At 46.6% G+C, this 15,249-nt stretch overlaps 1 protein-coding gene across 1 annotated transcript in view; it reads left to right on the plus strand.

The window, feature by feature from the left end:
- The window catches only part of NRG2 (neuregulin 2), a 264,251-nt gene that overhangs the window by 208,479 nt on the left and 40,523 nt on the right, over positions 1 to 15,249 (plus strand). The window contains 2 exon segments of the mRNA XM_044664532.1: positions 6,080 to 6,251; positions 12,831 to 12,949. Coding sequence (XP_044520467.1) covers positions 6,080 to 6,251; positions 12,831 to 12,949 — 291 coding nt within the window.

The raw sequence follows: 15,249 nt of genomic DNA on the forward strand, positions 1-15,249 counted from the left end.
CTTCCTGTTACCCCTTCATCCCCACACCACCCAGGCTCTACAGCAGAGATGGGGCAGAGGAAAAGAACAGATCTATCCACTGGGAGTTGGAGAGGTCTTGCTACATACAACAAAGGCCCCGATCATCTTCCATATCATGCCCTTAATAAGTAAAAAGGTGGCCCGTTAGAGGTTGGAGATGAGTGAAGATCTAGACCTAGGCATAATGGAGCAGGCCTATAGTCCCTGTTATTGGGGGTAACTAAGGCTGGTGGAGTGATTGACTTTAGGAGGTCTGAGCTGTATTTGGGCTAAAACCAATTCAGAAAAAAAATAATTAAAAAAAAATAAAACCAATTCAAGTCTACGCCAAGTTTGACATCAATATGGTGAGACCCTAAGAGGGCAAAGTATGAAGTTTCTGCGCCAGTCAGCAGAGGATCAGCTTGTATGTTGTAGCTGAAGGTACAGATTTAATGTGTCTGCACCCTTGGGGTAGAAGGAAACCAAACCAGTGGGTCTGGCAAGGGTGGCCCATACCTCTCATGGATGGGGCAGGGAACCTTTGTGTCACCCTGGATGATTGTAGTATATACCCACATAGTTCTGTGATATCTGGGTGACCACAGTCCCTGTCCCATGTACCTCTGTGGTACTCCTCATCCTACCCCCCAGGAGACTGTAGCTTCTGCCCTATGTGTCTGTGTTACCTTTCTTTATTTTTGGTCGTTCTTCAGTCATTTCAGTATTGTCCAACACTGCAACCCTATGTGAGTTTTCTTGGCAAGGATACTGGAGTGGTTTATCATTTCCTTCTCCAGCTCATTTTATAGATGAGGAACTGAGGCCAACAGGGTTAAGAGACTTGCCCAGGATCACACAGCTAGTGTCTGAAGCCATATTTGAACTTGGGAGGAAGAATCTTCCCGACTCTAGCCCCACTGTGCCACCTAGCTGCCTAGTTTAATTTTAGTCCCTGTCTATATAATTCTCTTTTTCATCTCTATATCTGATCCCCCAAGTGCCTGTACTCTTCTCTACCTACCCATGAAACCCCCTGAATGACTGACTCTCCTAGAGCTGAGTTCTACATAAGCTGTATGTAATGGAGGGTGGAGGGGAAAATCGCCAGATGAGTCAATGGGGGGATGCTCTCTCCAAAGTAACCAGAGCTGAAACCTTGGCTCCAATCGGTCTTTTCTTCCCTCCCTTCCCTCTTTAAACTTTCTCTCTTTTCTTTCACCTCGTTCTCTTTCTCTCTTGGGCCCAACCTTACTTCTCCTTCTCCCTGGCTTCCTCAGCCTGTTCTCTGCAGAAGAATATGGCAACAGACATGTAATAAATGTTTGTTATCTAACACTTGAACTGAGTTCAGCTGAGACTCCATCAGGCCTGCATTGGTTCAGTCTGCAAGGCTGCTTGAGAAGAAGAAATCGCATTTCTCTGGTTCTTTAAGGTTTTGCCAAGAGCTTGGTATATGTTATCTCATTTTGATCCTTATAAAGCCCTGTGGGGTTGGTGCTATTATTATCCCCATTTTAGAAATGAACCCGATAAAAGGTTGAAGTGATTTGCTCAGGGTCACAAAGGTCCTCAGGGAGGCAGGATTCAAACCCAGATCTCCCAGACTCCGGTGCACCAGCTAGCTGCCTAAGCCAGGCAGGGGCAGACAAAAACACCAAGCTAGGTGCATGCCAGGCTGCCATCAGAAACCTTGCCCCTGGGGGATGCAAATTGGCTCAGCTCGGAGTATCTATGCCAAGGCCCCTCGGTGGTGCCTGCACCCATGCATACCTGAGGGCGGAGCCACTCCTCCTGCAGACCAATCAGAGGCAGGGCTGTGAGCCCGTCTGGCTGCCCATTTCACAGAGGAGGGGGAAGGGGCAGGCGCCCGCTGGAGCAGCCTCTTACATCTGTTGTATTTTTTTTTTTTAAATTTCCATTTCTTTTCTTTTCCATTTGAACTCAGAGTCTATAATTACCAGCCTATGGGTTGCAGCAGGATCGGGGGTGGGAAGAGGGGAGCTGGAGACAACACCTCCATCTGGGCTGGGGTGCAGGTGGAAGCTACTTGGGAAGGTGGAGGGGGGCTGTGGAGGTGCTGGGGCCCGGCTGACAGATGGGAGGTGGGAGACTTTGATGTTTCGGGGTGTTTCCCAGCAAAGGGGCTGGTTCAGCATTAGTCAGGAGGGCGAGGATCATTAGCCCTTTCAAGAACCCGCTGGCCCTGCCCACCTATCCCCTTGTTGTTGATGGGCGGAGCCTGGCAGGGAGGGTGCTGGGCTGGGGTGGGGGGGGCTGTGCTTTCCCTGGGTGGTGAAGCCAGGCCTCCTGTGTCAGATCTCTGAAGGCCCGGTGCCTGCCTCAGATTAACGAGGTTGGGCTGTCCGCATCAGAGGCGCCTCCCAGAATGCTAAAAATGAAAATAACTTGTTGATGATGTTGTTTTTTTATGCTAGTAGCAGGACACAGGAGTGACGCCTGGGTGCAAGTGGGTGGGTGGTGTTGCACCCCAGATGAAGGCAGCAAACTCCCCTGCTCCCACTCCTCCTTGGGGCCCCGAGGCCTTTGACCTTTGTGGTGTCGTCTGTTTTCCTTCAACTTTGTAGAACCCGGCCCCAAGGAAAAGACTTTCATGGTGACTTAAGGTTTCTATGAGGCATTTCCCTTTTATCGGACGTAGCACAACTGCCAAAGGGGCACCTCTCTGCCCCTAAACATCTGCAGCCTGAGCAAGTTTCAGGGAGGTCCTTCTCAGAGATGGAGAAGTGAACTAGGGAATGTCTTGAAGCCTTTCCTGACTCAAGAACTTCATGAAAGCTAAGGTTCTAGGGATGGATTTCCAGAAAGAGAGAGAATTCTCAGAATTTGGGCAGCCCCGAAGAGAATTCCCTTATCCCCTGAACTTCACACCATGCAGTTATATTGAACTGAAAGTTTAAATGGGACCCTTGATGCTAGTTGAGGAGGGAGAATCCCTGAGATTCACTTCTTCCCTTCTTTCGCCATCTAGCTCCAGGTTGAGGGTGGGTGAGCCCAGGATTTTCAGGGTTTGGCATCAGTGTTGTTTCTTTTCTTTTTTTTAAACCCTTACCTTCTGTCTCAGAATCTATAGTAAGTATTGGTTCCAAGGCAGAAGAATGATAAGGGCTAGGCAGTTGGAGTTAAGTGACTTGCCCAGGGTCACACAGCTAAGAAATGTCATATTTTAACTCAGGGCCTCCTATCTCTAGGTCGGACTTTCTATCCACTGAGCCACCTAGCAGCTGCCCCCATGGAGTAGGTTTGTTTTGTAGGGAAGTTCTGTTCCCCCGCTTCATACACAGCTCTTTATCTTTCTGTTGTTGGCCTCTGCATATCTGCCCACCTACAGTCCCATTTAATTACATTACATGCCTTGAACTCCATAGTCTCTCTTTGGGGCTGGAGCTGCCTTTAGTTTACTGCTTTAAAGTTCCCCTTTTTGAGGGCTCTCTATTTCTCTGGTCTAGAGGTGCATAATGAGAATAAACTTAGAGGTAAATCCTTCCCTTACCTGGGGTTTCAGTGTCCCTATAGATGCTGGACCCCTTAAGCCATCTCACTGTACCCTCCAGCCCAGACATGTTCTACAGTGAATCCCAAAAGCAAGGTTCCCTCAATTTGCTTGGGACTACCCCTGAGATAATTTTCTGAGTAGTAGCTAAAGAAGATCCTCATTCCTCCTTTCCCCAAGGTCCCCTGGGTTCCAGCTTCCCTCACTGGACTCCTGCTTAAAGCCTACTCTGAAACATCTGGAAGCAGTCAGTTCTCATGGGACCATATTAATGTTATTCTGTCCTCCCCCTATCAGTACTAATAAGATTAGGCCTCATTTTGTCCCCAGAAGTCACACAGCAGTCAGGGAAACCACTCTGTATTCCTGACCACGAGTTACTATTGGGGGAAGCTCTTTGCTTTCAGCCCTCCCCTCCAGACCTTGAGTGTTAGCCTAGGTTCAGCCTACCTTAGGAAAATGTAGCCTTCCTACTACCCCATCTCTATGTTCCTTCTTTAAACTAGCCAGGCTGACCCAGGAAAGCCACCCTGTTGTGCTGAGTATCCCAGGACTCGCTCCCCAGTGCTCTCTGTTCCTGGGTAGAGCCCTCGATGCCGACAGGACTCGGAACAGCATGCTTACTACAGAGTGGAATTTTATAGGTACCTGGAACATACCCTCTTATCCTCCCCCAACTCAGCTAATCCTTTGAATAGGGGCCAGCAGCTTTGAAGGTGTAGTTACCACAAAGGCAACCTGTGACAGAGTTAAATCACTGAACTGCTGGGCAGAAGACTAGTTCCAGCCTCGCCAAGTTCCAGAGGGCTTTAGGAAAGAGCAATAGATTTAGGAGTTAAATTCCAGCTCAGTTACTTCCCAGGGCCTTGTATAAAATCTTTTCACTCCTTGGCTTCTGTATGGTCATTCTTAAAATTAGGAGTCAAGTCTATTAGCAAGCATTTATTAATAAGCATTTATTGTATGCCAGACTGTGCTAAGCATAGGATACAAAGAAAGACGATATCCTTTAAGGTTCTTTCTAACTCTAAAATATTCTTGGCCAAATTGTCTCCCTCAGTTCTATTTTCTCATCTAGAGTTGAGGATACTTAGATCACAATTCACTTGCTTATGGTGAGAATCAAAGAAAAATGGGAAAGGAATTCACAAAATTCTATACATCTAAAAGAGAATATAAAATTGTTCAATTTCCCTAAGAGAGAGAACACTGAAAGGCAGTGTGATATAATGGAAAGGGAAAAAAGGGATTTGAAAGCAAAAAGATCAGGGTTCAAATCTGGAATCTAATACTCATTAGCTGTATGATAATGGGTAGATCACAACCTTAAAAAAATTTTTTTTGTATTCAAACTCTATTTTTCCTTCTTTCCGCATCCCCTTCCTCACTAGGGGGAAAAAAGGAAATGCTTATAATTTATATCAAAACAAATTCCCACATTAGCCTCATGCAAAAGTTTATGTCTCAATCTGGACTTTGAGTCCAGATCTTTCCATCAGGATGGAGTAGCATGCTTCATCATGGGTCTTTTGGAATCTTGACTGGCCATTGCATTGATCAGAGGTTTTAAAGCTTTCAAAGTTGTTGGCTTGACAATATTGTTGTGTAAATTGTTTCTCTGGGTTCTGCTCATTTTACTCTGCATCATGCCATGCATGTCTTCCCAGGTTTCTCTGACATTGTCCCTTTCATCATTTTTTCAGCACAAGAGTATTCCATAATTTGTCCAGCTTTTCCCCAATTGATGGGTGCCCATTTAGTTTTCAGCTCTTTAATACCACAAAAAGACCAGTTACAGATATGTGTCCTTCTTTCTTTGAGGCCTTGGGGATCTAAGTCTAGTGGTGATATGCTTGAGTCAAAGGATATGGACAGCTTAGCAATTTTGGGAGCATGGCTCCATATTGTCTTCCAAAATGGCCAGACAAGTTCTCAGCTTCATCAATACATTAATGTGTGTTTGTTTTCCCACGGGCACACCAATGTTTATAATTTTCCTTTTTTGGTCATCTTTGCATATGACATAATCAACAGACCATTATGAAGCAGAACCTTAGAGTTGCTTTAAGTTGGTCTCATGTAATATCTTATAAAGCTTTAATTTCTTTTTCTGCAAAATGGGGATAACAATACCAGTGGTACTTACCTCACAGGGTTGTTATGAGACACAAATGAGATAATGTATCTAAAGTGTTTTGGAAACCTTAAAGTGCTCATATAAATGTCAGCTAATAATATTGCAATTATTTATGCTCACACTCAGATGTGAATGACTGATTGCCAATCCTTTCCTGAAAGCAGATTTAGGAAAAGGAGAAAGGGAAAAGGAAAGATCTGGGTCACTGAAAGATTTGTTAAGATGCTCCATGAAAAGGGGGAAAGGCAAAAAAGAAGAAGCCTGGGGGCACCTGAGATAAACCTTGCCAAAATAACAATTTGGCCAGCTCTGGGCCAAGCCTCACCAGGCACATGCACACTCTGTTGCCTTTTCAGGGGAATCCCCATCTGCTATGTACTACCTCCAGAGCTGGGATTGATGGCTCCTTCTGTCTTGTGTTTTTTCAGCTGTCCCACCCAAGTTGAAGAAAATGAAGAGCCAGACGGCCCAGGTGGGGGAAAAGCAGTCCCTGAAGTGTGAGGCAGCTGCCGGCTATCCCCAGCCCACCTACCGTTGGTACAAGGATGGAAAGGAGCTCAACAGGAGCAAGGATATCCGAATTAAGTATGGGAATGGCAAGTAAGTACCTGCTTTCCCAAACAATAGCGGCCTACCCCAAACCCGCTGGGTGACCTCCAAGAAGCAGAGAGCTGGGAATCCAGGCTCTGAAATCCCAGCTGGCCTCATAAGGACAGGAGCAAGAGGCAAAACTGAGAACTTGGGGTTGCACTCGCCCTAAGGTTAATTAGCAACCCCCCTCTCCCCCAGGATACATATTGCCCAGCCTGATATCTCTCCTTCCTCCTATTCTTTACTCAGTCCCTCTGTCTGCCTTGTCTCTGGGGCCATCAGGATCCTGAGGACTTAGCAAGTGCTCAGTAAATTTTTGTGATTCTTGGAAGGCAACTTTAATTCATAAGTGAAGGAGACAGTCTATCTAGAGTGATTCCAGGGGCCATGAAAGAGACCACCCTTCCTTATCTCCTCAGGATCTTACCACAATGTCTGAAAGCCTCACCATTAGTCATTGCTCTAGATTGTGGTGTTAGCCTCATAATGCTTCTGTTCAAAGGTACCTAGTTTCTCTGAGGGGTATCATATGTACCCATTAGAGATGCTTAACTTAGATTAAATTGCTGGCTGTCACTTTACAGACCACAAAGTCCCAAGGGGAAGAGACACGATGTTAAAGAATGGTAGGAGAAAGCGACAAGCACCAGATATGCCCTTGGGAAGGGTGACCAAAAGCAGCTTGGGGAGAGGGAATAGCAAGGCAAACCAGCTGCTTTACAGTTCTGCCCTACTGACTCTGATGCAGCCACCCTCTCCTCCCTAGAAGTGGCTGCATTTAGGTGTTTACAAGACGGGAGGAATTAGGAAGAGAGTACCTGGATGTTTCAGTCATCTGTTTTAGTCAGCCACTGTTTGAAGAGGATGCAAAATATCTGTCCTTGGGAAAGTATTTGTCTGTCCCTGGCTTCTCCAGTGGGAATAAGGAGCTCAGGATCATGATACATTAGTTTGTTTTTATCTACTTCTGCTGGAGCCTCGGGATTCCCAGTCCATCTCTTTCCTGAAAGCTTGGCCCCTAGGTTACATCTGTTTTGAGTCTAGGCCTAGGGGAAGTAGCATAGGGGCTTTTTGAGATCTTGGACAGGGTTGACCAATGTCATCATCTTCTGCCCTGGGCAAGTGTGTATATGAGGGATACTCTGGGGGGAAACCAGCTGCAGCATTGAGAAGACCCCAGGAATGAGTCCCTTGTCTATGCCTCCTACCAGAAAAAGGTAACATCTCAACATTTACCTGTATCCATGGCAGCCATTAAGTCAGTGAACCAGAGGGGTTGTGTGGGTGAGTGGGAAGGGAGAATAGGGATGCTATTAATGAAAAGCTCCTTACTACCAGCAAAATAAAAGTCCTCCTGGATTCTTCCTTGTATCCCAGACTCAAATTTTTGTTCTGTTCAGTTTGCTAGCACATGTTGTCCCTTGGACAACATTCACCCCACCCAGGATCCCTTCCAACTGCAGCCAGTGATCTCCTCTACCTCCTCTCCCCTTGTCCTGTTCATTCACGTAAACTTAAAAGTGGGCAGCACCATATCCCTCCTTCTCTCCCTCCCTACCACCAGAGAGCTACATAAAACCAGTTTCCCCAACCCCCTTTCTATCCCTAAACCCATACCAGTCCCTTCAAAGAAAAACCTAGTGTGTAGAGAGGCCCTGGGATTGATGTTGCTGAGGGCATATTTCTGATGTTTTCCTCTTCTATTGGCTGCCTGTGGTCAGTACCACTTGTGGTAGCTAGAGGGGTGGCCAGGCTGAATGATCTGCAGCCTTCATGTTGTAGGTTTTGCTGTGAGAGTCCTTTAAAACCTTGGGCATGGGGCTCATGGACACAGGTCCTGATCAGTGGGAAGTGAGCCGTGGCATCATTAGAAGTAACTCTTCTGATTGATCTAGAATTGACTCTCCTCCACTCCATTTTGGTAGGAATCCCAAGGTGGAATTCAGGAAAATGGAACTCCAGTCTGACCCTGTCCTTTACCTTGATTGAAGCTTGGAGGATTTTTATGACTAAGCAGTTGTTTTCTTCTAACTCTGGGGTACTCAGGCCCTCCTCAATTTCACATTTTCTTCCTGAGACAATTGCTATGGCCCTTTTTCAGGTTGTTCTCTAGAGCTGAGGTGGAGGATCCCCAGATCTTTCCTTCCTGTGCACCCTGTAACATTAAATGACTCCCCCAAATCACTTCATATAATGTGTGTGACTCAATTATCTCATAGTGAAACCTTTCCCCCACCCCTTCCCTATCCCAGCTCTGTTTGGAAGGAGGGTTACAGGGACAATGTGGTGCTGAGAAAACATCTATGTGTGGCCTATTCTCCCTCCTCTCCCCCACCCTCCCCACCACCATTCCCATGGAAGTAGCCCAATTAGATCCCCACACACAGGCTTTAGGCCTGCAATACTGAGAAGTTCAGACAGATCTGCCCCTAGCCCTGAGCCTCAGAGCCCTTTGGAATCAGGCTTGGAAGGGGCAAGTGCTTGTTCCCTCCCACCCAAGAAAAACAATAGAAATCTATCTTCTTCATTTACTACATACTACATCCATAGAAAATACTTTCTTCTACCTCTGTCACTGTATATCTCTCTGTCTCTCTCCTTCTCTCTCTGCCTCTCTTTCTCTCTCTCTGTCTCTCTCCTCTGTCTCTGTCTCTGTCTCTGTCTCTGTCTCTGTCTCTGTCTCTCTCTCTCTCTCTCTCACTCTCTCTCTCTGTATTGCTGTATTTTCTCTCTTCCTCTGTCACAGTCTGTCTGCAAGGCTTCACTACAGTCTCTCCTTCATTCCCAGGCAGTTTTTTTTAATCTCCATCTCTCCCTCCTCCCCCCCCCCCCCCCAGCTCAGGATCCAGGTCCCTCCCCTGGAGAACTACATGTTCCATCATTAATGAGAAGCAGGCTAGGACAGGCCCTGCAGGCGGGCGGGCAGCTCAGAGAGGAAATGTGGGGATTGGAGGGGGGGCTGGGGAGAGGCGGAGTATTCCTACCAGAGCCACTGTATGAGAATGGGGGTGCCAAGTCACACAGGGAAATAAAACTTAGAAACCAAGGGGATACAACATATGAAGAGACAACCTGAGCCATTGAGAAGAAAGGATGTTAAACTGAGGGGAGGAGGAGGAGAGTGTAGAAGACAGGACTCCATTGTGATAGGATAGAGGAGAGCAGTTAGAAACCAAAGCTGGTGAGATGGTGGGAAGACAAGAGCTTGACTCTAAAGACTTACCAGGGGGCCTAATTCTCTCCTCTGTGTTCTCTTCTATGGAGTTTGTACCATACTGTGTGCCTCAGTTTTTCCCTCTGAGCCCTTCCCTTCTAATGAGTAACCAGTGGGATGGGTCCTAATTCTAAAATGCCTGATCATCTAAGTCTCACAGAAGAAAGGTTCTTAACCTTTTTTTTTGGGGGGGGAGGGGTGGTTATGGATTCTTTTGTCTGTCTGGTGAAACCTATGAGCCCCTTCTCTGAATGATGTATTTAAGTGCTTCAAACAAAATATATCAGATTACAGTGGAAGCTAAATATATTTAATTCATTTGCAAAAGAAAGTAAACAATTTGTGAGCCCTAGTTTAAGAACCTCTGTCTTACAGATAGTAGAAGTCTCCAGAGGGCATCATATGTGACTTCCTTACCTCAGAACAGAGCACCTTAATATGCCTATACTGTTCTTCCTGAAGATTTCCAAAAAAGATTACTTGACTGCATATTCCCATATTTCCCTTGCCATTGGGAAGGTCATCCTTGGATCTACCATTCAGCTAGCTGAAGCCTAGACCTATTCCTCCATGCACTGCCCTTAAAAAGCTGGACCACTAAGGAAACTTTCCAAATTGGGGTATGGGGAAAAGGGGAGGGAAGCAAAACTGTTCTTTTAGGCCCTAAAAGTTCAACATTTACATTTACATTGCCTGACTCCATGACCACCACATGTCTCCCTTTTTCTGGGGTGAGATTTCTGGGGAGTGGTGGCAAGAGCAGACTCCTAACAAAGGGGAACATAGTTTCTGATTAAGTTGGAGCCTAGGAGGAGATGGAAGGATGGTCAGAGGGACCTTAAAGATTTTTTTATTTTAATTTTTAATATTTTCCCATAGTTACATGTTTCATATTCATTACCTCTCCCCTAAACCCTCCCTCTCCCCATAGCTGACTTGCAGTTCCACTGGGTTTTACCTGTATCATTGATTAAGACCCAATTCCATATTATTGATAGTTGGACTAGAGTTATTGGTTAGTGTCTACATCCCCAATTATATCCCCATCAGCTCTTGTGTTCAAGCAGTTGTTTTTCTTCTTTGTTTCTACTCCTACAGTTCTTCCTCTGAATGTGGTTAGTTTTTCTTTCTCATAAGTCTAAAGATTATTTTTAATAAAAGAAACCAAATGTAATTGACAAGGAGAATGAGCCCCAAGGCCATGGGCAGAAGCTGGGCCAAGGAGCTGAAAATATGCTTTGGGGAAGGAGCAATAGCTGTGGCATCACTGACTATATCTCCATAGCAACAAGAAATGTTGACTAGACAACTGTTAGGGAGCTGTCCCCTGGGGTCCTAGGAGGGAGATGGTCCCTAGAGGCCTCTGGACTCATTGAAGGGGGAGATTTCCCTAGAAAAGAAACAAGTGGTGCTTGACAGTTTGATTTGTTTGATATGATCCTCCCATCCCCATACCAGTCCCCCTCTCCCTCCTCCCACCCCACTGGGTTTCTGGCTCTCCCTATCTCCAGTTGTCTTAATCATCTCACCCTTCCCCCACTGCTTTTCCTCCACTCCCCCCCCCCCACATCCCTCACACACTCTGCTCACGGCAATAGCTAGGGGCCCCTGGGCAAGGCATATTCTGGGAAGTTGGTAATTAGTTTTGCTATTCAATAATGAAAAGAAGAAGTCCTGTTGTGTAAGGAGATTTTCCTGCTTTGTCCTGTTTCTCCCAGGGGACAGGCTGCTGTCCTGTGCTTTTATCCAGAAGACCAGCCAGGTTGAGGGGTTAGGGAATGGGAAGGGCCAACAGTTATTCTCTAGGTAGGGCCAGGGGGGTTCTGAGGAGTTAGGGATGTCAGAGGAATAGGAGTAGTGCCATCTCAAAGGAAATGGAGATAAAAGTGACAGAGCAGAAAATACAGAAAAGACAACTTATGAGAAAGAAGTGGATGTTGGTACCTTCACTATGGCCCACTTTGGTGCTGGGGAGGGGAAAGTTGTGCCAAGAAGTATACTGGGAGGCAAAGGAATAGGTACTAAGATCAACTACTGAGAAGTTTTTTTAAATATATTTTTGTATCAACGAACAGCTAATTAATAGAACAGCTGCACCCCACCCCCACTCAGAACGATTGCTTTTGAGCTAGCCTTAGCTAGCTGAGAGGCCGAAGAGATTCCAAAGAGAGGGACAGACCCCTAGATTTTCTAAGGAGATGATTTGTCAGGGTAGGAATCAACCTGTGTGGGAAGTGCCCTCCCTCTGATTAGCTTCTGAGTCACAAGCAGGGACCCTTGAGAGGGAGGGTGATTAGTTAGGCACTTTACTTCCCTCCAAGATGTAGTATTTAGTGCTCTCTGGCTTCCCTGGTCCTCATGGTACTCATGAAGGGAGGGCACTCACTAGTTCACCAATAAAGAAAGGAAAGGTGGTACAGAGTTTGCTAGGGAAAGATACTTAGCCTAGAAGTCAGAAGGTGGAGGCTCTAGGACCAGCTCTACTATTAAAGGCCTGCGTGAGCCTCACGCTTACTTCTTCATCTGCAAAATGGGACTAATTATCCCTTCCTCTTCCCTTTCTCAGAAGGATGAGAGGGGAGAATGTTCAAAGTGTTCATACAAATAGGTGGTGGTGGTGATGGTGGTGATGTGGCATTCTACCGCAAGCCCACCTGATCAGAAAGGTTGGGAGCTGGAGAGGCGAGGAGCAATGCTCTAGGTTGGGGTTAGGTGTTGGCAACTCAGCAGCCCTGAAAAGCTTTTATCAAAGTGGCTGCTCTCCGAGGTGCTGGGGAGCACCTGGTCCCATCTTAACCTCACCAAACCTCAAAGTTCATGAGAATCCATTTGGCCACAGTAGCCTGCCTCTCAGGGCCTCCAACATTTGCAGAAAGTGCCCCTCCTCCCCAAGCTGAGGCCTCAGTGGGGCTCCCAGCTATCTCTTCTGGAGCTGGTCCCAGCAGCTGATAAGCAGTGCTAGCTTTGTTTCTTCTAAGTGGACTTTTCTTCATTTTCTGATAGACTCCTTTCTTCTCCATTTCCTCTTGAGTTGACCTTGCCCCTACCCCTGTGGTGCTTGTGAGCAGCAGGCCAGGGGAGCAAAAAGGGAGGAGTTTGCTGTGGGGCTGGAAAGGGGATTTCCTATTCTCCTAGGGCCCCAGCCTAGAAAGTACTTGTAGGTCCCTTGACCAATTTAAGAACTCTCAGGACAAGGGCTTCCACCCTCCAGAACAGTAGCTTTTCTCCATCCCTTGCAGCTGCACTCAGGTCATAGGCTGTGTACCTCCCTCCTCTTCCATTGCTGGAAGATGGGCTGTCTCGGGGCAGTCAGGGGAAGAACAATTCACCTTCAATCAAAACTTCTTTCCTTTCTCCCCCCCCCCCCCAAACAGAAGAAACTCCAGGCTGCAGTTCAATAAGGTGAAGTTGGAAGACGCTGGGGAGTATGTCTGTGAGGCAGAGAACATTCTCGGGAAGGACACAGCCAAAGGCAGACTGAATGTGAACAGCGGTACGTCTCTGGGAGAGTCAGGGAGGTGGGGGCTGGGGTGGGAGGATTCGGGGGGCTCCCCGTCACTGTGCACTGCTGGGGAGCCTCCTGGCACATGATTCATCTTGCACTCAGGTTCGCACTCCCTCTCTCTATCAAACCCAGTGATCTCCACTGATGAAGAGAAATGCAGTGAAAGGATAAATGTTTAGCTTTGTTATCTAGAGCTGGCAAAGCTGCCGGCTCACATTTTAAATACCCTGAAAACTAAATATTTTGAAATCTATAGGTGGGGGAGGGATATTTTTAGAAGGCAATTATGGGTGGCTCGACTGCCAGGAGCCGGAGCTGGGGGAGTCAGGGCTGGGCCCCCTGGGCTGGAGTGTGAGCTGATTTTTCTACCCTGTGTTTGTTTTATCACTTACTGGGGAATAGTCCTCTGACAGGCGGCCTCCTACATTCTCCTCTCAGAGGACTGGGGAAGGCAAGCGGGAGTGGGAATAGTGGAACTGGGAGGACAATTCCTTGGTGCCCATATTTGGACCATTGAGGGATGGATGTTAACTTTCTGGCCTCTTGGGCACTGTGGTAGTGATGGGTAGAAAGAAGGGTTCAATCTATTCTTCAGTCAGTGTCCCATTGCAAATACAACTTCTGGTTTCTTCTTCTTTGGAGCGAATCTCTCCCACCTATTCACCTCCTATTGCTTCTTGTATACCCAGCTCAAGCCCCATCTCCTTCCTGAAGCTTTCTCAGACCCCTTCATCCCATCCCTTAGTTAGAGTACACAGATTTCTCCTCCTTCTCTGAGCACCTATGTTCTAAACCACATTGTGTAGCTCCCCTGCTCTGACCTCTTTCCTGAATCCTGTGTTTCCAGCCTCTTCCCGCATTAGACATTTCCACTTGGATGCACTTGAATTTCAAACTCAGTGTGTCCAAAACAGAATCCATCATCATCTTTCCTAAGCCAGCTCCATCTTCTGGCTTCCCTTTCTGTTCTTATTCTCCCAGTCATCTAGCCTGGAAATCTTGGCATCAACGTTGACTATAAATGTCCCTTGGGAACTATTTATTTATACAGTCCCCAGATCCAATTAATTCTTCTTTTTAAACCTATCTTCTCCCCTCCTTTCCATTCCCACTGCAACCACTCTTATCCTCCTATTCTATTGCAGTGGCTTCCTGACTGACGAGTTTACCTGCCTCTAATGTTTTCTCTTTTCAATCCATCCTGCTCACTACCACCATCAGTAACCATTGCTCAAAAAGCATCACTGGCTCCCCATTGCCTGCAGGATTGAGGATGAACTCCTCAGCCTGGCATCTTCAATTTTATACTAGTCAATCTTCCTAGTCTTCTCTCTCTCTTTACCCCTACTACCAAGTGCTTGTGTCCCAACCTAACTGCTGTTCTTGACTTTGTCCCAAACATGCTTTGCACTTCCCTCCAATTTACAAGCCATTACTCATCCTTTGTTCTCCTAGAATGCCCTCCCAGGTTCTCTTTGCCTATTTCAAATAGGGCACATCCTTCAAGGCCTGTCTGAAGCCCTATTTCCCTCTTGAAGCCTTCCCTGCCTTATATTAGTCCACGCAGATCACTCGTTTCTCTGAATTTCTACAATATTCCTTGCCTTTCCAGAGTTAATTACCCAATGACACTGTTGGTATTGTCATCTTGTATTTTTACTCAGCTAATATGTCCAGTCTCCCCATCTAGACTGTGAGCTCCCTATAGGCAAGGACTCTGTTTTCTTCTCATATATTCTCTTATCACCACCACTCTGCCTCTTAAATATATAGTAAATATCTGTGTACCTGAGGGCAATTCACTGAGGGATTCTCAGCCCTAAGATCCAGGGCTCATGGAGTATATCACCCACTCTGGGAAGGAAGGAAGGAAGGAAGGAAGGAAGGAAGGAAGGAAAGAAGGAAGGAAAGAAGGAATGAATGAATGAAAGAATGAAGGAACAAAGGAATGAAGGAAAGGAGGGAGGAAGGAAGGAAGGGAGGGAGGGAGGAAGGGAAGGAGGGAGAAAGGAAGGAGGAAGAAAGGGAGGAAGGAAGGAAGGAAAGAAGGAAAGAAGGAAGGAATGGAAGAAGTGAGTGAGGGAGGGAGGACAATCAAGATCTAATTCCTATTGGGGGCAGCTGGGTAGCTCAGTGGATTGAGTCAGGCCTAGAGACGGGAGGTCCTAGGTTCAAATCTGGCCTCAGACACTTCCCAGCTGTGTGATCCTGGGCAAATCACTTGACCCCCATTGCCTACTCTTACCACTCTTCTGCCCTGGAACCAATACACAGAAGTTAAGGGTTAA

Source organism: Gracilinanus agilis, chromosome 2, assembly GCF_016433145.1.
Source record: "Gracilinanus agilis isolate LMUSP501 chromosome 2, AgileGrace, whole genome shotgun sequence".
In the NCBI taxonomy this organism is placed as follows: domain Eukaryota; kingdom Metazoa; phylum Chordata; class Mammalia; order Didelphimorphia; family Didelphidae; genus Gracilinanus; species Gracilinanus agilis.